Source organism: Perca flavescens, chromosome 6, assembly GCF_004354835.1.
Source record: "Perca flavescens isolate YP-PL-M2 chromosome 6, PFLA_1.0, whole genome shotgun sequence".
In the NCBI taxonomy this organism is placed as follows: Eukaryota; Metazoa; Chordata; class Actinopteri; order Perciformes; family Percidae; genus Perca; species Perca flavescens.
The window spans coordinates 37,111,995-37,134,804 of record NC_041336.1 but is presented as its reverse complement, the minus strand read 5'-3'; the positions used below and the strand labels follow the sequence as shown (position 1 = coordinate 37,134,804).

Sequence of the window (22,810 nt, the reverse complement as noted above, 5' to 3'; positions counted from 1 at the left end):
GTGGAAAGCTAACGCTAGCCAGCCACCTGTTCCATCAATCCTGGTTGCAAGTGTCTGCTCATTAGACAACAAACTGGAGTACATCCAACTTAAACAAAACTCCCATCGCGAGTTCAGAGACTGCTGTGTTTTTCTTGTTGTGGAAACATGTCGCCAGGTAAGAGAGGAGATTTTGTTAACACGGACTTGTGGAGAAATTAGCTGCTTGTATCCAACTAAATGCTAACTGCTGGGGAAGTTTGTGACTAGTAAATGCCGACCGTTCTACATTTCACGCAAATTTACAACTGTGTTTATAATCTGCTACATTTAGCTATTGCACACACATGTAAAGTTCAGCTAATGCATACTAGCATTAGCGCTTGGTTGACTGTAAACACCTGTTTCGTATGTTGTTTTTATATATTTTAAATGTGTAACCAATACAGCCACGGTGAAATGTTTCGTGTATATGGTTGAAATGACAATAAAACACATTTGGGTTGAGTTGAATGCTGCCTCACTGTCGGTCTGTAGGTGGGCGTGGCTTGGGAGTCTAAGCAGCGAAGCAAGTGCATTCTGGGATTTGGGGTCTTTCATCCATATGAGCAAAAAACACATTTTCTGGCTTATCTCGGCCTAAAAGGCACCAATTTCTATAATTTCAAGGGTTAGGCCTAACCTTTAAGTACTTGGCAGTTACTGTACTTCCAGTTCAGACTGCAAAAGCCAGTGTCTGAGTCCAGTTTGTTCTGGCTCCATTTTCACATTTTACCTCTTTCAATACTTTTGGCTTTGGCCATTTAAGGCCTACTACTGTACTTTAAAGTTTTGAACTGTTGTACAATGTTCACAGAATACAGTGACTTGGTCTCAAGTGAGTTAGATGTTTATTGTGAATACTCAGGGTTGGCTTATTCATAGTGTGAATTCAGGACACACGTATCCTTTTAAAAATGTATTTTTATATAAATATTTATTTTTTCTTCTGAAAATCTGATGACAGTCATATTTTGCACACAGGTAAAGGTGCCCAATATCAGTGATTTCTGAAAATAAATCACAAAAGTAAAAAAAAATGCCTTTTGGAAAATAGTTCCTTATTTGATTATGATAACAAATGTGTTCTATACAGAGATATCGACATCTGTAAATATCGGTATCGGCCATAACAGCAATATTAATATCGGTTATCGGTATCGGCCACAATTTTCCACAAACAAAACATCGGTGCATCACTACCTCTTATCCTAATTGTAACCTAATATAATAAAACACACTAAGATGTTAGTGTTACTTAACACCTTTCAGTCAAAATGGATAAACATGGTTTGCTTTAATTTTGATATAAGCTCACTTTGTCTCAAATCCAAAGAGGATGATGAGGGGTCTGTTGCTCCCTGGTGGGACAGTTTCTGAAACTGAGGGCCATGTGTTTCAGAATGTTAACATCTGCTTCAACTGAATCTGACATAACTATAATGTTGACATGATATGTATCTACCAATGAGCTACCAAGCTACCTATGACTCTGATTAGCCTATTGCTAATTATAGACATTATAGCCTATTAATTTAAAATTAAACATGTTTTAAATTGGCTATTACAATGGTGTGTTATATGCAAACAGAATTGCTAGTGTAGTTTATTTATTTAGCCTTTAGCTCAGATTACATGTATAACCAAATTATCATTTGAAAGTGTATGTTCTGCTCGTTATATGGGTTGTCTCAGTTTGTTTTTAGCACTAACAGTCACGGAGATATTCAAGCAGTTTAGCACCATGGATTTCGTTTTTTAGTTTGTGCTCACCTCTTTTTGAAAAGAAGTCAGTTACCAATTGTTTCCCCTCATTTTGTTTTCTCTCCTTCTCCTGTCTTTCCTTTCTTTTTTGGTAGCATGATTTGGCTTTCTACAGCAGAAGTTTGCGCTCCACCAGACGCTCAACTGAACTAGCTAACATAAACAAAATGTGTGCAGGTGGACTAAACCATTTGGCGCATTAGCAAGGGGTAGGTGAGACCTTAGATAGTTTTTTATATATATATATATATATATATATATATATATATATATACACAAAAGGTAGTCAGTCAATCAACCAAGTTATTTAGCCAATACACTAACTTTACATTTCATCTGACATGCATTATGAAATGTAATTAGGAAATGAAAATATCCAGGTGAAATAAAATATATTCCAGACTTTTCAAGGGCCCTCTCTCCCCTTGGGCACTGGTAATCAGTACCGGTTTTACCCCCAGTCCGACCAATGAGTCCGACGCCCCTGCCTATATTCATAGTAAAACAAAAAATGGACCATCGGGGTTTTATTTTGAAACCGGAAGTCAAAGTTCCCTGACGCTGGTTTGAAGCTAGTCGCTCAGGTAAGCTGCTCACGGTAAAAAAAACAAAACACTAACGGACAGGTCAGACAGCGTTTGGATCCTGTCTGTCATTAGTGAGGACAGACTGGACGCTCAGCGGACGGTGATAAAAAGCAGGGGCTCTTTTCTTTTAAACACCGACACCGTTTTATTAAGGCTCGGGCAGCTGTAAGCAGACAAGCGGACAAGATGATGATCTCCCCGTGGGACCGCTGGTACTCCACAAGCTGCTGTCTGTGCTGTCATGTCCGCACAGGAACCATCATCCTCGGAGTCTGGTACATGGTAAGCACCGCCTATCGTCTGCCACTCACTGCGTACATGTAGGCTTCCAGACACTCACCGTGAGTGAAAACATGACCTCATCAGAAGGCATTATTTTGCCTACAGTGTGCAAGATTTTATGATTATGCTGTGTGTTTTTTTGTAATGATTTCTATTATTATTAGAAACTTAAACTCTTATTTACAGAAAATTTTATATATATATATATATATATATAAACAAATAGGCCTACCAGCAAACTTTAAAGTAGTATCCATTTGTTATACTGTAAGTTACTGAGATGAGTTACAGTATAGAGGCATAGAGGAGGGTTCTGTTTATAAAAATGTCTCCTGACTGAGTTTGAGTTGGATTTGTCCTCTACGTAATTGATTGTATGATTATGCTTGGGGAACCTTCTCGATTTTTACAACATTATATTGCTAAATCAAATACAAATATACCCTCTGTTTTGTGTAAAGATCAATGTGGGATATCTCTTGAGTCTTGAATGCATCCCTTTGTTAATCTAAATGTGCAGGAGACGGTTAGCTAAACCAAACACCACATGTGGAAAAATCCTCTCTCCGCTCCCTATGAATAAATTAGCACTTGGCCTCTTCAGGTAGCAGGTTTTGTGTCAGGTCTATTGACTGCAGAGAATTTTCCATTACATTCATCTGATCAATGAGGATGTATGAGTCATAGCACAATAAGCTGAGCTGGCTAGACCAATACAAAGGCTTATGTATGTGCCTGGACATAGAGCTTATTTACCATAGCTTCACTATCTCTAGGATAAGGTGTAATTATTAGTATTTGGGCTTTCTAGAGTCACTGTGTTTGGATTTCCTTTTGTTACTCTGCACGTTCACTTTGGACATCTTTACATTTCAGAATACTTTCAGCACCTGCCCTTTTGTTCTCACTGTCTCCTGCCCATCTTGACCCCCTGCCTCTGTCCATAATGTTGCCCTTTATCTACCCATATGTCCTCTGTTTCTAAGCTCATCAATGCGGTGGTGTTACTCATCCTGCTTACAGCGCTCAGTGATCCTGAGCAGTACCACCTGACCAGCGCTGAGTTGGCTAATGACCTAGATGTCATGGATGACGCCAGTAAGTAGCCCAGAAGGCCAGTACATTTCAGTAAAGTTCCCATGTGTTGTCTCTCACAATACCACTGAATGGGTGTTATTATGTATGTATTCCAATATCTTAACAGTTTTTTATTACATACACAGCTTTTGTGCATTGTGTGGGAAACCTCCATTGGCCTCTAGTGTTTCTGTTCTACCTGAAACTAAGTCTCCTTCAACGACTGTCACACATGACTTAATCTCTGCTTGCTGCGTGACACCCTCTATAGGGCTGTCAGCTGACTAATGGAATGATTTATTGTGTTGTTAGAGGGACCTCACACATTTGTCTAGACGACGGTCAGCACTTATTTTTAAATCAAACACCCAAAGCCGCAGACATGCAAGCTCTATCTGCTCTGCTCCATCTGTGCAGAGCATTTGAAAAGCCTTCTTAACAGAGCAGGTGTACACTGGAACAGTCTGACTGGAGGTGGGCCACAGCACATATGCTGCTGGTAGCCGCTGATTGGGAATGACTGTATTGTCCCAGTTCCAAGGGATAAGGGTGACCTGTGATGCATTACTGCAGGCTGGGCCGGCCGCTGCCACCCCTGCATTAGGAACACGCTCAGCTTGAAAAATGACTATAATGTTGCACAGTTGTTTTAACACTGTTGAATTTTTCGATTTGACAAACAACAAGCTGTAGTGACAGTTGTTTTGTGTTCTTTGAATTTTTTGACATTATGCCACTCCATATGGGTTTCAATATGCCGCTAATTCCTCTGAAAAATACATCGGAAAATCCACACCAAAGTGATTGTCGAGCTTAGATGTTACTCAGCATGTGTTTGATGCTGTGCTTTTGTTGACACTGGTCATTTTTTGGGGCATTGAATTGAAATTGCATTCTGGGCATCAGAGCCTGCACAGCAGGGCATCACATCTTCAAAACAGGACATAAAACTGTGAGACAAAAACTAAAACAGTGCTCTGCTCTTTCTTTTACTTGATTTATTTAGAATACAAGCTTCATCTAGTAGTTTTTTTCCCAGAACTGCAATGCTCCTTGCACACTTTGTGTGTTTTGTGTGAGGTTCTAGCAGATTTTGTGGTCTGACATCACAACCAGAAATTTATTTTCATAAACTCTTTCTAGGACCGATTGGTGGGGATTGCTTTCTATTTAACATTATCAATCATAACTTGTACATGAATGCTATTTTTTGCAATTTCCAAACAGCATAATCTTAGTTTTATTCAAATGTAATGATAATTAGTATGTTTTAAACCACTGTTTTAATTTACTCATTTCCGTTGTGATTACCTCCAAAAGCTGCTGCAAAATTCTTCCCAGACCAAAGAATAGTAGTGTTTCGCGAATAAAACAATTGTGAGTATTTGTGATACTCTGCATATGTCAATTATGTACAAAATAAACAGTTCAGGACCCAATACTGACCCCTGAGGGATTATGTGCCGAGGTAGATGAGGAGATTTCAAAGTTATTTATTGTCAATTTTTCTAAAGCTACCTGTTTAACAGTTTGCCAGGAAATATTTCCAGCACATAACCCCCCAAGAAAACTACAAATTGTTGTTTTTACATTTTTCTTTGTATCCAAATAATAATAACCATGTTAATTAATTAGCTTCAGAGGTGTTGGTAGGCATAGATATTGGTAGGCAGACTTACATTCACTAAGTAGCCACATAACTCCAAATAAATGCTGATGTTGTTCCGAATCTGCTGGATGTGTAAATAGGCAATATTTTGCAAACAAGTTATATATATCAACTCACATATCAACTTTAAAGGAGATAATAGTGTATGTCAGTGTTGTGTTCACAGATTTTTCCCACTGACTGCAGTGGCCAAAAAACTCAGTTACAGGTTTAGAACTGTCTTCTATTGATGGCGTTTTAGATAATTGTTTTTTGATTAGAGTCTGACTCTGGCCGTTCCGACACTAAGCTATGTTATACCCGGGGGGAAAAAAGTGATATATTGGCTCTCTGTACACTTTCAAATAATTTTTATGGGCAAATGTGATTCATCCTATGACTCAACATAGGCCGCAACATAGTCATTGTCAATTTATAATAGGTGTACATGGCATTTTAATGGGTTACATCACAGAGAAATGTTAAATTGAATGTTTATTGAATGTGTCACATGTACAGTATTTTGGTTTTGCCTGGCGCTAGTTCTGTTATATTGATATGAGGTTACGATGGCATGGAGCGAATGACAGAGGTTAGTTCTTTGTCTGGTTGACAGATTCAGCGTGTCATTTATTTTCTGTGCAGAAGTGGGTTTTGTTTGTATAGATCAGCTGAACATGATGTTGTGAACATTTTAAGAAATGTGATTTGGAATTGAATGTGCCTCAACCAAATTGACCACGCACTGACTACGACCGACTTATAACTACTACCTTTCTCTGCTTCAGACATGTGCATTGCCTCAGCGATCTCTCTGCTGATGATACTTATATGTGGGATGGCAACGTATGGCGCGTACAAGGTAAACAAAATGATTCATTAGACCTTTCTTCACATTCCTGTACTCTCACAGTGCTGCTGATTACAACTAAATGTACGGGGCATTTGCTCTTCACTGATTGTGTTAGTCAGATCAGATCATTTCCATAACATAAATGGTTTTCAGACTGTTCAAAAAAAGGTTTTAATGTTGCCACGCTAATGCTTGTGAATACTAACACCACATCTATTTTTGAAGTCTTTTAAAACACAACAAATTCAAATACCATGCCTGCTTTTTTATTATTAATATGCACACTGTAATCTCCATGCGAAACAATTCAAGCTTTCTGTCTACAGTGTTGGTTAAAGAGCTCAGCTTGTACCTCCTATCCTAAATATCTAAAAGACATTACTCTGTTTCAGCTGCGTGCTGCCTGGATCATCCCATTTTTCTGCTACCAAATATTTGACTTTGCCCTCAACACCCTGGTGGCTGTCAGCATTGTGGTTTACCCAAACACCATACAGGATTACCTGCAACAACTGGTAAGAAACTTTGGGTGTTTTCCTTTTAAAAGTCAGTGACATTTAACAGCACGATGTTATTGACTTCTTTGTGGTTCACCAAGGTTTTTGTAAAGGCTAGTTGATGGTTGTGCGGAGGCTCCATGCAGAGCTTTTTGCCGTAGCCTACGTAAGTGGCCTGATGTTTATACTTGTGCGCCGGTGTGAGCGTCAAGCCGCCGTGTGTGTGTGTGTGTGTGTGTGTGTGTGTGTGTGTGTGTGTGTGTGTGTGTGTGTGTGTGTGCTTGTGTGTGTGTGCTTGTGTGTGCTTGTGTGTGTGTGCTTGTGCGGAGTGGGTGATAGAGCGAGGAAGAAAGTGAGAGAGTGATGGCGATTAGCTTCGGAGCTCTAGAGTCCTAGTGAGAGAACCACAGTGTCTCCCCTGTTCTTTCTGACCACGGTGGGAAATCTTTAGCAGGAAAAGTTAACCCCCTCCTTGATTTCATGTTGTTTATGTATGGTTATAGTCGCTGGGACGTGTAGTCACATTTTTCGAGAGGTGCACGTCAGGCTAGGCGTAGGGTCCGGCGTAGACGCAGAGGGGTCTGCAGGGGTACGCCGTCGATTCGATGCAGAAGCATAAAACGGCCTTAAGCGTTTGACTTGTCATTTATAATTTCACATGTCAGTGTTGCTGATGTACAGTTGCCATGTTACAGATGCCTCTACTATCTAATGACTGCTGTAAAAGTCTGCTGCATGTGTTTCTCTGACTCCCGTGCAGCCTGATAACTTCCCCTACAAAGAGGAGATCGCTGCTCTCAGTAATGTGTGCTTGGTCCTCATCGTGCTGCTCTTCATCAGCTCTATTCTGGGCTTCAAGGTAATGTTTTCTCATATTAATTTGCATATCTTCTTTATCCGTTTAGCAGCACTGCTAGTTCTTAGCAAGCCTACCAGGCTAATATTTGCAGCACAACAAATTGTCTTACAACAGAAAAGATGTATAATGCAGCCTTTGACACAGGCACCTGCTTTTTATGTAACTTTTTGTACAGATGTGACTTTACGTAGACACCAAGTATCTTTTTTGCAGCCATGTGGAATGTCCTGTTAAATTATCTTGGGAGGTTTTTGGCAGGAGTCATGCATCTCAAAGCAGACATTTTTGACTTATAATAAAAAAATAAAATAAAATAAAGCATTAATTCCAAGTTAGTAAGTAAGTAAGTAACATGGCTCTGTTCTATTCAAGTGTGAAGCCAGGATAGTGTGACCGTGAGCAAGCTTTCTCAAAATGGTGACTCTAAACGGAAGCAGCTAAATTGTCCATTTAGCTGGATAATAACATTCAGACATCCTGAATGTTATTATATACACCTGTGCTTTTTCTGCTGTGACCTACATTTCTGCTGATAGTGATTATTGTGCTGATATGAATAATAAATGGTATCTACGAATACTTGGAAAGACTTAAACCAACACTAAAGCACTTTTCCCACTTTGGTCCCCCTACAGGTTGGAAGCGGAATTGTCCATTACATTACATTATGCAAGTTTGCCAGATCGGGTAGCTGATCTGTAGTTGGAATAAGACATAATGAAATAAAATATCTCAACATCCACATCTGAGCTTTGTGCAGACATTCAGGGTTCCCAGATGATTAATCCTACTCACTTGGATGATCCCCTGACTTTTCCTTTTGCACCACTATGAGTTTGACATTTAAGTGTAATATATCCCTACTAAATATTGGATGAATTACCATGAATACAATAATTCAAATACCTGCTAAACTGATTTCCATCAGCCTAACACCCCAAACTAAGATAGTGATCTTAGTAAACATTACTTTCTAAATAGTCTTGTATTGCCAGACCTATCTCTCCACAGCGCTGTGAAATAAGGTCTGGCTACACCATACATACATTCCAGCATAGGAGAAAAAAAACATGCTCTGTTGTTTGCATTTCTTTAAACCAATTGCAATCATCTTGGGTGGCTCTGCAAAATCGTCTCGGGAAGGAACTTGTTTTGGTGGAACATTTGCACCCCCGCAAAAGAAAACACCACATACAAGGTCCCATGACATGGTGCTCTTTGGATGCTTTTATATAGGCCTTAGTGGTTCCCTAATACTGTATCTGAAGTCTCTTTTATATAGACCTTAGTGGTCCCCTAATACTGTATCTGAAGTCTCTTTTATATAGACCTTAGTGGCTCCCTAATACTGTATCTGAAGTCTCTTTTATATAGGCCTTAGTGGTCCCCTAATACTGTATCTGAAGTCTCTTTTATATAGACCTTAGTGGTCCCCTAATACTGTATCTGAAGTCTCTTTTATATAGACCTTAGTGGTCCCCTAATACTGTATCTGAAGTCTCTTTTATATAGACCTTAGTGGTCCCCTAATACTGTATCTGAAGTCTCTTTTATATAGACCTTAGTGGTCCCCTAATACTGTATCTGAAGTATCTTTTATATAGACCTTAGTGGTCCCCTAATACTGTATCTGAAGTATCTTTTATATAGACCTTAGTGGTCCCCTAATACTGTATGTGAATCTGAAGTGGTCCTCTATCTGAAGTTTTATATAGACCTTAGTGGTCCCATAATACTGTATCTGAAGTCTCTTTTATATAGACCTTAGTGGTCCCCTAATACTGTATCTGAAGTCTCTTTTATATAGACCTTAGTGGTCCCCTAATACTGTATCTGAAGTCTCTTTCCTGAAATTCAGCCTTGGTGCAGAATTACAGCCACTAGAGCCAGTCCCACAATGAGCTTTCCTTAGGATGTGCCATTTCTGTGTCTGGCCTCCTTGATCTAAACCAGAGTGGTTGTTTGTTGTTGGACTTTTGTGCTAGTCATGGATTGTCTATAACAAACACCATGTTCGAACATAGGGATGCTCATAAGTGTACCTGGTACCAGAGCACCCTAGGCCAAAGGTCAATGATCGATTTCATAATCGTTTCATCTGATCTGAGGCCGTATGTTTTGGACACTCGGGTGAAGAGAGGGGCAGATCTGTCAACCGATCACCATCTGGTGGTGAATTGGGTCAGTGGGTGGGGGAAGACTCTGGACAGACCTGGTAAGCCCAAACGATTGATGAGATCCGTCCAGAAATGCTCAAGGCTCTGGGTGTGGAGGGGCTGTCCTGGTTGACACGCCTCTTCAACATTGCGTGGAAGTCTGGGACGGTGCCAAAGGAGTGGCAGACTGGGGTGGTGGTTCCCCTTTTTAAAAAGGGGGACCAGAGGGTGTGTGCCAATTACAGGGGTATCACACTTCTCAGCCTCCCTGGTAAAGTCTACTCCAAGGTGCTGGAAAGGAGGGTTCGGCCCATAGGGTTGAGGAGGAACAATGCAGATTCCGTCCTGGTCGTGGAACAACGGACCAGCTCTTCACTCTCGCAAGGATCCTGGAGGGAGCCTGGGAGTATGCCCAACCGGTCTACATGTGTTTTGTGGATTTGGAGAAGGCGTTTGACCGGGTCCCCCGGGAGATACTGTGGGAGGTGCTGCGGGAGTATGGGGTGAGGGGGTCTCTACTTAGGGCCATCCAATCTCTGTACGACCAAAGTGAGAGCTGTGTCCGGGTTCTCGGCAGTATCTATCGCACCGTTGTGACAAAAAGAGAGCTGAGCCAGAAGGCAAAGCTCTCGATCTACCGGTCAGTTTTTGTTCCTACCCTTACCTATGGTCATGAAGGCTGGGTCATGACCGAAAGAACGAGATCCAGGGTACAAGCGGCCGAAATGGGTTTCCTCAGGAGTGTGGCTGGCGTCTCACTTAGAGATAGGGTGAGAAGCTCAGTCATCCGTGAGGAGCTCGGAGTAGAGCCGCTGCTCCTTTGCGTCGAAAGGAGCCAGTTGAGGTGGTTCGGGCAGCTGGTAAGGATGCCCCCTGGGCGCCTCCCTAGGGAGGTGTTCCAGGCACGTCCAGCTGGGAGGAGGCCTCGGGGAAGACCCAGGACTAGGTGGAGAGATTATATCTCCAACCTGGCCTGGGAACGCCTCGGGATCCCCCAGTCGGAGCTGGTTAATGTTGCTCGGGAAAGGGAAGTTTGGGGTCCCCTGCTGGAGCTGCTCCCCCCGCGACCCGACACCGGATAAGGACGAAGATGGATGGATGGATGGATGGGAGATAAATTGAGTGATCTCTGTTACTGTAAATAGATCTCTTCTTATTCCCGTGGAGGTGGTTAAAATAGCCTAGCTGTCAGAGCATTAGAGTGACTTCGTAATTGGTTTATTATAGAAGTTAGAGAGCTCCGTCTGGCTTTGGTTTGTGTTGGGGATGGATTTAGCAGATGGTGTTGTGTTTGGCCGGGGCGTTACAGTAGCAAGCTGCCTGCTGAGAGCCAGTTCCAGGATGACAGAGAACAACAGGAACTTGTTTTGCTACTCTTAAGTGATGGATAACCCTGAAAACAGTGTTTGAATTCAGCAAGTGTGTGAATGGATAATTATCTGTATTTTATTAGCCCATTTGACATTTGAGGTCGGGAAGTTCGGTCTGGACTTGATCCATTGTGGAGCAACTATGCTCGAACCAGAGCTGTTCGGACCCAATCAAATTGTCAGGGCGGGCTTTATACGATGATGGACAGATGATCAACAGTACCAACCACGTCACCAAAGAGCGCTTGGGTTGAATTTGTTTACAACAAAGATGGCTGCCGCTGGAGAATTGAGATGTAGATTCTGCCATCGCGTCTGTTATAGAAGATATCGACAGCGCATTCCTTTTAAAAGAGGAACAGAGAACCGCGATCAAGGCATTTATCGATCGGAAATATGTTTTTGCCGTCCTTTCTACGGGATTGGGCTACGTCAGATACTCCGTTGCTCTGATTGGTTGTAGGCCTATCCAATTGAGTGCAGAGGCATTTTCTTTCCTGGTTCGGCTGAAACACAATCACAGCCCAATGGAACAGCATCAGACTCATATTCTGACTAGAATCTGAGTGTGACAACGTCAGGCTAGTATTTTATGGGAGTTATCTTCAGTGTTAGTGAGAGTTTCTTTGAATAACATAATTTTTTATCACAACCTACATAAAGTGCATGTCATCATGGTGCCATCTGTGTCTGTGTGCAGTAAATATAGACACTTACAACACACAGTTTCTCTGGGAATGAGATGACCTAAATATATTACATAATAATGAGAAAAAAGCTTGTTTCCTTAAACTACAATACTAATTTAAAACGCTAATGTAAAAGTGTTTCATATACTGTAACAAGACTATATACTGTGAGGCTGTGATGCTTTGAGCTAAATGCTAGCAGCAGCATGCTAACATGCTCCCAGTTGAAAGTTTAGTTATAATGTCTACCACTCTCTCTGGGTATTTAGCATCATACGCTGAAAAGTAAAGGAATCACCAAATGTATTACAATTAATTAGGGGTTTCATGAGTTTGATTAAATTGACCGTAATAAGCGTTCGATTTTGACTATCAAAGGAGAAACAACAAAACTGGACAGTACTCCTTTTTCGCAGAAGTTATTGCTGTCCCTATTAAAAAATAATGTTTAAATTGAAAATGTAATTCAATCGTGACCTTAAAAAAAAAAAATGTAATCATGGATTTGGAGAACCGCGACACCCCTACAATTAATCCAAAGAGGGACATGGACGTCTGTACAAGATTCCATTTCCATTTTTGAGTCTTAACCAAAGTTGTGCCATCCATAGAGCCATGCCACTACCGTGGTTAACAACCATTTGTAAGTTGTCACACAAATATGTTTACTTAGACTCATTAATTAAATGTATTGTATTAAATGTATGTATTACTTACAATAATCCTAAGAGGTTTTTGCTAAATAATAGGTGGGATGGATGTCATGCAGTTCAAGCTTCTTATCTGTGATGTTGTTCTCTTTCTATCTGATATCAGGCCTACCTGATAGCATGTGTGTGGAACTGCTACAGATATGTGAGTGGCCGGGGTACGTCTGAAATCCTGCTCTATGTGACGACCAATGACACCACGGTAAGTCACCTCTACTGATCTGTGTTTGTCACGGCTGATAGAAGCAGAACAGGCAGGGAGGACCCAAATGGAGACCCAAAGGCAGGCAGATTCAGTAAAGAAACTTTAATATTGATAAACAGGCTTACAGGCAGTGTGGGGGGCTGGTCTTAACATGAATCCAACATATTGTTGGCAAATATAAATCAGCCTATTTGTAAAAAAAACACATTGATGATAGGCTTACAGGCCTATAGGTAAGGTAGTCACTAAGTTAGCTATCCACAGATACAGTTAATCCTAAGGATGTAGCGTGGTAATAATCAGTATCAAAGTCACGGTTATGAACAATACTCAGCCCTACCTATCTGTTTGCACTGGCCCCAAAAAAATCCCATTGGCTTTTAGTGAAAAAAAGGAAATGTTAAAAAACAAAAGTTTTGAAAAGGCTCAGTAGTTGCCTAAAACAGCAGTTTGTGAAAAAAAAAAAAAAAAAAAAGAAGATGCATGCAACAGCATTGACCCGGGCTGAGTCGATACTGTGTTTAGCTGTTGCACTACAGTTAAAGAAAACCAGTAGAAAATAGTTTTCTACCAATTTCTTTTCCCTGTCAGACCACCTGTGTGAATGCTAATAACATTTTACAATGTGCTGTTACTTACTACGGACAGATAATACTACAGACATTCTACATGTGTAGTGTACAGCTGAACAAATACTTTTGTCAGTGTTAAAACACATTAAAAACAGATTAACAGATTCAAATGTCTGACTTGCAAACCAAATGATGAAATGTAGTAGTGAGAAGTATATAACCAAAATCATCACTCTGTGTCCATGTGTGCAATATGTTACCAAATTTACAGTCCATCAAGCTCTCCTTTATGTCCTATATTGCCGTCTAGAGATCCGACATAAAACAAGGTCTGATCTTGAATTGTTGCTTTCTTCCACTTCCAAAGGCAACAAAACAACCTGCAGAAAAATGATTTACTTATTCAATCCAGACTGTAAGTCACGTTTTCACCATCTGTGTAGGTTTCCTCTGCTCAGGCCAGTCTGGCAACTGTAAAGTCATCATGTTGGGGGAGGAAGGAAGTATGAAAATGGGCTGTCGTAGACTAGTTTTACACAGGATAGCACAGATCCATGAACAGACTTGGACAGAGAGATGAGGCTAAATGCTTGCAAAGCCATTAACATGGTGGCGGAGGCCCAGTAAAGTAAGTGTGCTTTGTCTGGGTCTCCTGTTGGTGTCCTGTTGCTCAGGCTTGGCCCCCTAACTGATCTTACACTGCTACCCACACACATATTATAACTACCCATACTTTGGAGAAGAAAAAGTAGGCTGTAGAAACACTAATGATCTGTTTTGACGATCACCAAATGGGTTTTTCAGCATGAACACATAAGGATCTGTCAGTAGCTGGCTCTATTACTGACCTTGCAGTATTTTTGGGTTTCACAGGTATTTTGAGAAACCTGTACTCCTCAGTCTGCTGCTTAAGACTCCTCTGAGTGTAACATTCCACACAATTTGAAACAATCCACCACACTCTGCAGCTTTATACACTGCGTGGCTTAATGTGATCATGTTCAGGGCTTTTAAGAAACAGAGACTCCTGCTGACTGTCAAGAAAGGAACAGAAGGCCGCTCTCTAACTCACTGACCTCATTAAAAAAACAGCAGTTTGCCCCTTTATTCCCTAACATTAGCCTCACCTCTGCATGTATGCTTTTCAATTAGAGCCTGACATATTCAGTTAGAGCTCCCTACAGACCACAGCTAGGTTTGTGGCTTTTCGTTAGCAGCTTGCATGGCTTTACATCAGATCCACAGCAGTTAGGTCAAAGGTCCACTAATGTGTTCCGTATGAGCTGAATTCCTGCACATACAGAAAAGTCCCTTACACCCACACGGTCAGGTAAACTGACTCGCCAGATGATTTGTTACACACTACCATCTGAGAAGACGTCATTGGAAACTGCTTGGAAAAGGGCAGGCACTTTCAAAAAAAAATACCTGGCAGGTGATGGGATGAACCATTTGTTTATCATGATAGTTTTAATCAAACAGTCGCGGTTGTCACACCTAAACCACGCCCGTAGCTGCCAGTAGCCCCTCACCGGATGCTGATTGGCTCGGTAAGCTGGTAGTTTAGACACAAATGCATTACTTGAGGCATAACATGATGAATTTCCGTGTGATATGTGATCCGCGCTTCTCGTGATATCATGATATTGCCAGAATCCAGCTGCCCGGCAAGGTAAAAAGTCAGGTGTTTCTTTTAAAAATTGAAATTGAATTGAAATTCCTCATAGAATAAAATAGAACAGTTTGCCAATCCCCGCTCCCTGTAATTACTGTTGCTAAACCTGTCAATCTGTCCAGTTTTCATAAGATAGATAGATAGAAAGATCTTTAATGTCATTATATTAATTGCATATATTTACATAACAAAACTTTGACGGAGCAGTCCAGTTTGCAGCATTAAAATACAAGATAAAATGTAAAAAGATATGCACACTCACACCCACAAACCTCAACCAAATGACCACATACACATGATTACCCATACTATAAATAAATACTCATGATATAAATAAATACTTAAAAAAGGTAGCACTAGTATTAGTATTATAATTAAAAATGGGATTTGTTCAAACATAACACCATACTTGGACAAGCAACACAGTGGTTTCATTTAAGCTTTAATATTTGTTTCAAAAGTCAATATCTAGCCAATATTGGAACAATATATATAGAAATTTCCGTTCCACTCCATTCCAGACAGAATACCAGCTAAGATCAGTTGCATTGTTTTTTTAATCAGGGCAGCAGTTTTCAGATTACATTATGTGATTACATAATTGCAAAAGGGTTCTCTAATGTTGTAGACAGAAGTGGCTGAAGAAACACTTGAAATTCCATGCTTTTTTGTCTAAACGTCATACCCAAATTAAAAGTGGTACAGCTCACATATACTTTGACATTCAGGGGTGTGCCTGATATCATTGGAAAGGAAAAGTTTTTGTTACGTCAGGGTGATTCTAGGCCTGATTAGAATACACTACTGTAAACACATCTGACAGGTGACAGACAACACAGGGCATAGCCACATGTCTCAGCTTACTACAGAAAAAAACACTCAAAAATTGATTTTATATGATTTTCTTTCTACAGATATGTTTTTTTTATTTCCATTTGAAAAGTGCAAAGAAAAAAGCCCAAAAACTACAAAATACAACACTTCTCAAATACACAAACACACACACATCAATCACCTTTCCAATGATATCAGGCACACCCCTGAATGTCAAAATATATGGGAGCTGTACCACTTTTAATTTGGGTATGACGTTTAGACCAAAAAGCATGGAATTTCAAGCGTTTCTACAACAGTCAAGAACCCTTTTGCAATTATGTAAGCACATAATGTAATCTGAAAACTGCTGCCCTGATAAAAAAAAAAAACAATGTTTGCAACTTATCTCAGCTGGTATTCTGTCTGGAATGGAAATTTCTAAGAGACCCCAAACTTTTGACTGGTAGTGTGTGTGTGTGTGTGTATATATATATATATATATATATATATATATATATATATATATATATACATATATATACATACATACACATACAGTGGGTACGGAAAGTATTCAGACCCCTTTTACATTTTTCACTCTTTGTTTCATTGCAGCCATTTGCTACAATCAAAAAAGTTAATTTTATTTCTCCTTAATGTACACTCAGCACCCCATCTTGACAGAAAAAAACAGAAATGTAGAATTATTTGCAAATTTATTAAAAAAGAAAAACTGAAATATCACATGGTCATAAGTATTCAGACCCTTTGCTGTGACACTCATATTTAACTCACATGCTGTCCATTTCTTCTGATCCTCCTTGAGATGGTTCTACTCTTTCATTGGAGTCCTGCTGTGTTTTAATTAAACTGATTGGACTTGATTAGGAAAGGAACACACCGGTCTATGTAAGACCTTACAGCTCACAGTGCATGTCAGAGCAATTGAGAATCATAAGGTCGAAGGAACTGCCCAAGGAGCTCAGAGACAGAATGGTGGCAAGGCACAGATCTGGCCAAGGTTACAAAAGAATTTCTGCAGCACTCAAGGTTCCTAAGAGCACAGTGGCCTCCATAATCCTTAAATGGAAGAAGTTTGGGACAACCAGAACTCTTCCTAGACCTGGCCGTCCAGCCAAACTGAGCAATCGTGGGTGAAGAGCCTTGGTGAGCGAGGTAAAGAAGTACCCAAAGATCACTGTGGATGAGCTCCAGAGATGCAGTAGGGAGATGGGAGAAAGTTCCACAAAGTCAACTATCACTGCAGCCCTCCACCAGTCGGGGCTTTATGGCAGTGTGGCCCGACGGAAGCCTCTCCTCAGTGCAAGACCTATGAAAGCCTGCATAGAGTTTGCCAAAAAACACATGAAGGACTCCCAGACTATGAGAAATAAGATTCTATGGTCTGATGAGACCAAGATTGAACTTTTTGGCATTAATTCTAAGCGGTATGTGTGGAGAAAACCAGGCACTGCTCATCATCTGCCCAATACAATCCCAACAGTGAAACATGGTGGTGGCGGCATCATGCTATGGGGGTGTTTTTCAGCTTCAGGGACAGGACGACTGGTTGCAATTGAAGGAAAGATGAATGCGGCCAAGTACAGCGATATCTTGGAAGAAAACCTCATCCAGAGTGCTCAGGACCTCAGACTGGGCCGAAGGTTCACCTTCCGACAAGACAATGACCCTAAGCGCACAGCTAAAATAACAAAGGAGTAGCTTTGGAACAACTCTGTGACCATTCTTGACTGGCCCAGCCAGAGCCCTGACCTAAACCTAATTAGCTTTGTAGCAACATATTTGGCAATGGCTTGAATGTAACGGACGCTCATTAATATAAAAAAGTTACGCACTAAAGCTTTAATGTCCATGTTATCCTTAAAAGATCCGAACGTAACGCCGCTGACCCGCCAAAGCGCATTCGACCCGTGCTGGACCCTTTCATAATGAGTCAGCCATCACTCTGTGAGTAGCATACGCTTCAGTCCATCGCTCTCTCCCTCTCTCTCCCTATGTCTTTCTGTCTGTTTTTATTTTTAAAGTTTTCAGCCTTTATTTTGATAGGAAAGCTGAAGACATGAAAGGGGAGAGAGAGGGGGGAATGACATGCAGGAAAGGGCCGCAGGTTGGAGTAGAACCCGGGCGTCGTCTCTCTCTTTTAATCAGTCTGTTATTGTTGTTGAAAACAAGTGAAGGAGCTTTCTCAGAGATATATTTTTTTTTAATATATCCTAGGCTATTTATTTCAGAGAACTTTCATTTACATGTGTTGCAGCTGTAGATTTTCCAACTGCTAAAGGAAACCCTGTCTTTGCATTTTATTTTAATCACAATCTGTTTTAACAAAAGAGCTTGTGAAAAGTTGCTTTGACTTAAAACTGAACATTTAGCCCACTTTGTAAAAAAATACAGAGCTATATATTGTATATTGCGATTCAGCGTTAATGGTGACGCAAGGAAAAATTTTGGGTGCACCTAAATTTTGTGTTGGTGCACCTAAATAAAAAAGTTAGGCGCACCAGTGCAACCAAGGCAAAAAGTTAGACTGGAGCCCTGCTCTTTGTTTAAAACATGGAAGAAGACACACGTCAGACATGGTGTTGTTGTATATGAAGTCAAATGAACCATTGAGAGAGCCTACATTTGTGTTAGCCATAGTGTTTACAGCAACACCAGAATGTTGAGTCACTCCTAAGAAGTTCTGACTCCACACAGTCTCCTCGTTGATTACCCAAGAAACAGACGGCCCAGAGGAAGCTTAGAGTCACACATTTGATTAAATGAAAGGCTTTCTTATGAATGTTGAACAGGTTTATCATGGTAATATGGACATTTGCTGAAGGAACTTATTTTACAAACAGATTCTGCTTTTGGTAGTGTAAACCTAAAAGTAAAGTAAAAGTGTAAACAGGGAAACATCCTTACTTTAGGTGTAAAGGAGGAATGCATTTCTGCCCTTTCTAGTTAGACCTTCTGTGTACAGCTTTAAAACTAAATCTGGACGCCGACACCTGCATTAGTATTTTAGTTATTATATTATAGTATTTATTAGTATCTTTCAGCTACGACCTATGGCTACAATCCCAACTACATGGACAAGCAAGACCATCTCTGTGTCCATCTTAATCTCTACATCAAAGGGGGGCACTGAGGCAAGCGTAGCCTGCGTTTTCTCTGCTGGGCATCCTGCTGGTCACTGTGCAGGCGTTGGGCGGTGAGCTGGGTGGAAGGCCTGCGTGCCTGCGTCGGTTTCCAGCAGGATGTCGGGAGCTGTGGCGTCCTGTTGCCCGGACCTGGCTGGACCCTGGAGTGCCGGTGCCATTCACCCGTCTAAAACGTTTTCTAAGAACGCGGCCGCCGTCTGATTGGCACATCATAATCACAATCAGAATACTTAATTCATCCCTCTCCCTAAATGATTTCCCAGAAGCGATCAATAAAGTATTCTGATTCTGATGTGCCGATCTGACGGCGGCCACATTCTGCTTTATGATGAATAGTGCACCAGTTTAAGGAGCTGATGGAATTACATTTCACTGGAATTGTGCCTCTATGATTTCATGTGATGATTGATTGATTGATTGATTGATTGATACAGCATAGTTAAGTAGTCATGTTGCTAATATTGTTCCACTACATGTACCCTCCCCTTTTAAAACATGTAATGCTGTAACATTTACTCAGAGTACATTTTTTAACTGACCTACTTTTGACTTTTTATTTAAGTAAATTTGTACACATACTTTTACTTAAAAAATGTCTTTAAAGTACTTTCACTTGAGTACAATATTCCAGTATTCTCTCTACCTCGACTGTTCACTGCTTGGCTTCATCCCAGTTTAGGATCAAAATACATCTCTGATCATTTGCTTCAGTATCAACCCACACAACATGTGAGATTGGTCATAAGGATGCAACTAGCCATTTTTTTCATTATTGACTTACCTGCTGATTATTTTCTTAAGTCTTTTCGTCTTAAGGGTGTTTTAAGACCTGCTTTGGCCATGTTATTCTATTCACTTCATGTAATTTATTCTGTTTTAATTTCAAAGTCCTTCCTGTCCAAAATTAAAATTGATTTTGTCTCTATATGAAATATGCCATACAAATAAAGTTACTTTGCCTTACATACTTCTATTGTACATGTTATATGATCATATTTGGTTGAAATCCTGTAGTTTAGCCTATTAATTAGGACATCATATTTTTCTCTCTTCCATTTTATCACTTTCTGTCTGTTTCATTCTGTTTAAAATTGCCAAAGCTGGTGCAATATTATGTGACTTAAAAAAAAGCAGACATTGGCAGAATTATCATTTTGCAAAATGTTTGCACTAGTTTGACACACTATAAATTCAATTCAATTCCATTTTATGTATAGTATCAAATCCTAACAAGAGTTATCTCAAGACACTTTACAGATAGAGTAGGTCTAGACCACACTCTATAATTTACAAAGACCCAACAATTCCAGTAATTCCCCCCAAGAGCAAGCATTTAGTGCAACAGTGGTGAGGAAAAACTCCTTTTAGGCAGAAACCACGGACAGACGCAGGCTCTTGGTGGGCGGTTGTCTGACGGTGCCGGTTGGGGGTGTGATGAAGAGTGGCAATAACAGTCACAATAAAGATAATGGAACTATGACTAGAAATAGTAGTTGTAGTATTTCATGGCATAGCTTGTCATTGCAGGGCGTTACAGGGCACAGCAGGGCGTAGCAGGGTGTAGCAGGGCGTACTTAATTGCTTTCTTTTTCTTTCTTCTTTAACTCCAGGTGCTGCTACCTCCATATGATGACAGTGTGAGCGTCCCTCCCAAGCAGGCTCCTCCGCCGTACACCACCACACCGCCACAGCATGAAAAGATTCCCAGCATCCTGCTGAATGGATCCTGCTGCTAATGAAACCCCAGCAAGATTCATGCACCACACTGCCTCTCCAGTGTACAGTATATTCATGGATATATTGTAGCTACACAAACATTACAGTACACCCATGCATGCACTGACACATACAAAATCATCTCGCACACATATGCACATGCACACACCCTCTACCACCACCGTGACCTCTCATCCCTTCCTGTTATTTATTGATGACTTTATATATTCTTACTGTAACTCTTCCATGTGTCCATTCTGTGTCTATAATTCCAGGCATGATGTGCATTTTAATGCATTTGAACCTGGGTGCAATAAGGCACTAGAAAGTTAGGTGGATTCTATATATTTGTACAAATTCTATTTACGCTCTGTGTGTACCTGTAATAGTATTTTCTGTGTCCTACCTTTGATATTCACGTGTAACTTACGCACAAATGCAAAAATGACGATCTTAAAGCCCACAGTAATGAGTGAACAGTCATCACGTGTTTCCTGTTTGTCTCGTCTCTGCTCGTGATCAGGGTTGGATTGCCTTTATTCATAATAACTTTCTCTCTGATGGTCTGCCCTTAATAGACCTATGTGTGTGAAGGAAGTGTCACCCTGACTTGGTTTTTTTTCCAAAGAAATGCATCTGCCTGTATTCTGACATGATCAAAGAGCAACCTCGTGTATATCAAACATATCACCTTCTTTTACTCTTTTGTTCAACTACAGACAGAATTGTCTTGTTTTAAAAAATCAGTTGTTGAGTTGTGCTGGTCGAGCTTCATAACTTTTAAATGTAAGTGTGTGTTTCTACTGATTGATGAGAAATGTCTTGGGCTGATATTTATCTATTTTGAGAGCACAGAAGCAGCACTGATCTGGAATCAGTTTGCTCTTTGAAGTCCCTCGATGGACCCCGCTGCAATGACTCGAGATCAGGCCTCTCAATGTTCAGGAGCTCAATAAATATGGACGCTGGTTGTGTTTTTTCAATTAAACCAATGGGAGCTTCTGGTCTGTGTAAACACACAAGTCTGCTCCACCAGATGCAGTTATTGGCAAGCTGCTTCCTGGACACAAATTATCCTGCAAGGACACAAACGTCAAACCTCAGGGCAGCTGCTCTATGAAAATTAAAGATGTGACATTTATTTGTCTATTAAACTGTAATTTCACTGACAGATGTTTGTGTTTTATTTCAAACGTGAGGTACAGGATTGCAGTGGTGGAATGTAACTTAAGTACATTTACTCAATTCAATTTTATTTATAGTATCAAATCATAACAGAGTTATCTCGAGACACTTTACAGATAGAGTAGGTCTAGACCACACTCTATAAATTCCAAAACCCCAACAATTACAGTAATTCCCTCAAGAGCAAGCATTAGCAGTGGCTGTTGCGACAGTGGCAAGGAAAAACTCCCTTTTAGGAAGAAACCTCGGCAGACCCAGACTCTTGGTAGGCGGTGTCTGACAGGGCCAGTTGGGGGTGTGAAGTACTGTGCTTACGTACAAATTGGAGGGTACTGTACTTTACTTGAGTCTTCTTTTCATGCTACTTTCTACTTCTACTCCGCTACATTTCAGAGAGAAATATTGTACTTTTTACTCCGCTACATTCATCTGACAGCTTTAGTTACTAGTTACTTGACAAATATCAGATTTTTGCCCACAAAACCCATATAGAATACAATGTTTTATTATAAATTAAACTACCAAACACTATACAGGCCTACAAATACAGCTGAAATGATCAGCTGATTGAACACTTAGTTGATTGACAGATCTGTTTGGATCATTTCCAGTTTCTAAAATGTGAGGATTTTTTATTTTAATACTTTAAGTACATTTTCCTGATGATACTTACATACTTTTACTTAAGTAACATTTTCAATGCAGGACTTTTAAAAGAGTGTTTTTTTACAGTGGGTTATTAGTACTTTTACTTAAGTAAATAATCGGAATACTTCTTCCAACACTGCAAGCATGTGCATAAACTCTTTAGTTAGAAAACTGGTTTGTTTTGTTGACACTGACACTGTATGCTCAGCCAGGGGCAGATGTGGCCCTGGAAACTATTGGTAAGAGGTGACTGTGTATAAGGGTGCTCATTGTGTGTCAGGCAGGTAACTTTACTTACCAGGTCTTTCCATACACA

At 40.4% G+C, this 22,810-nt stretch overlaps 1 protein-coding gene across 1 annotated transcript; it reads left to right on the top strand.

Annotated features, from left to right (window-relative positions):
• Window positions 1-2,318: 2,318 nt before the first annotated feature.
• LOC114556947 (lysosomal-associated transmembrane protein 4B) lies at window positions 2,319-21,820 on the top strand. Its single transcript, XM_028580105.1, has 7 exons — window positions 2,319-2,651; window positions 3,638-3,749; window positions 6,165-6,238; window positions 6,622-6,744; window positions 7,487-7,585; window positions 12,617-12,712; window positions 20,556-21,820. The coding sequence occupies exons 1-7, from the start codon at window positions 2,556-2,558 to the stop codon at window positions 20,679-20,681; spliced, it is 726 nt and encodes a 241-aa protein (XP_028435906.1). The 5' UTR covers window positions 2,319-2,555; the 3' UTR covers window positions 20,682-21,820.
• Window positions 21,821-22,810: the final 990 nt, after the last annotated feature.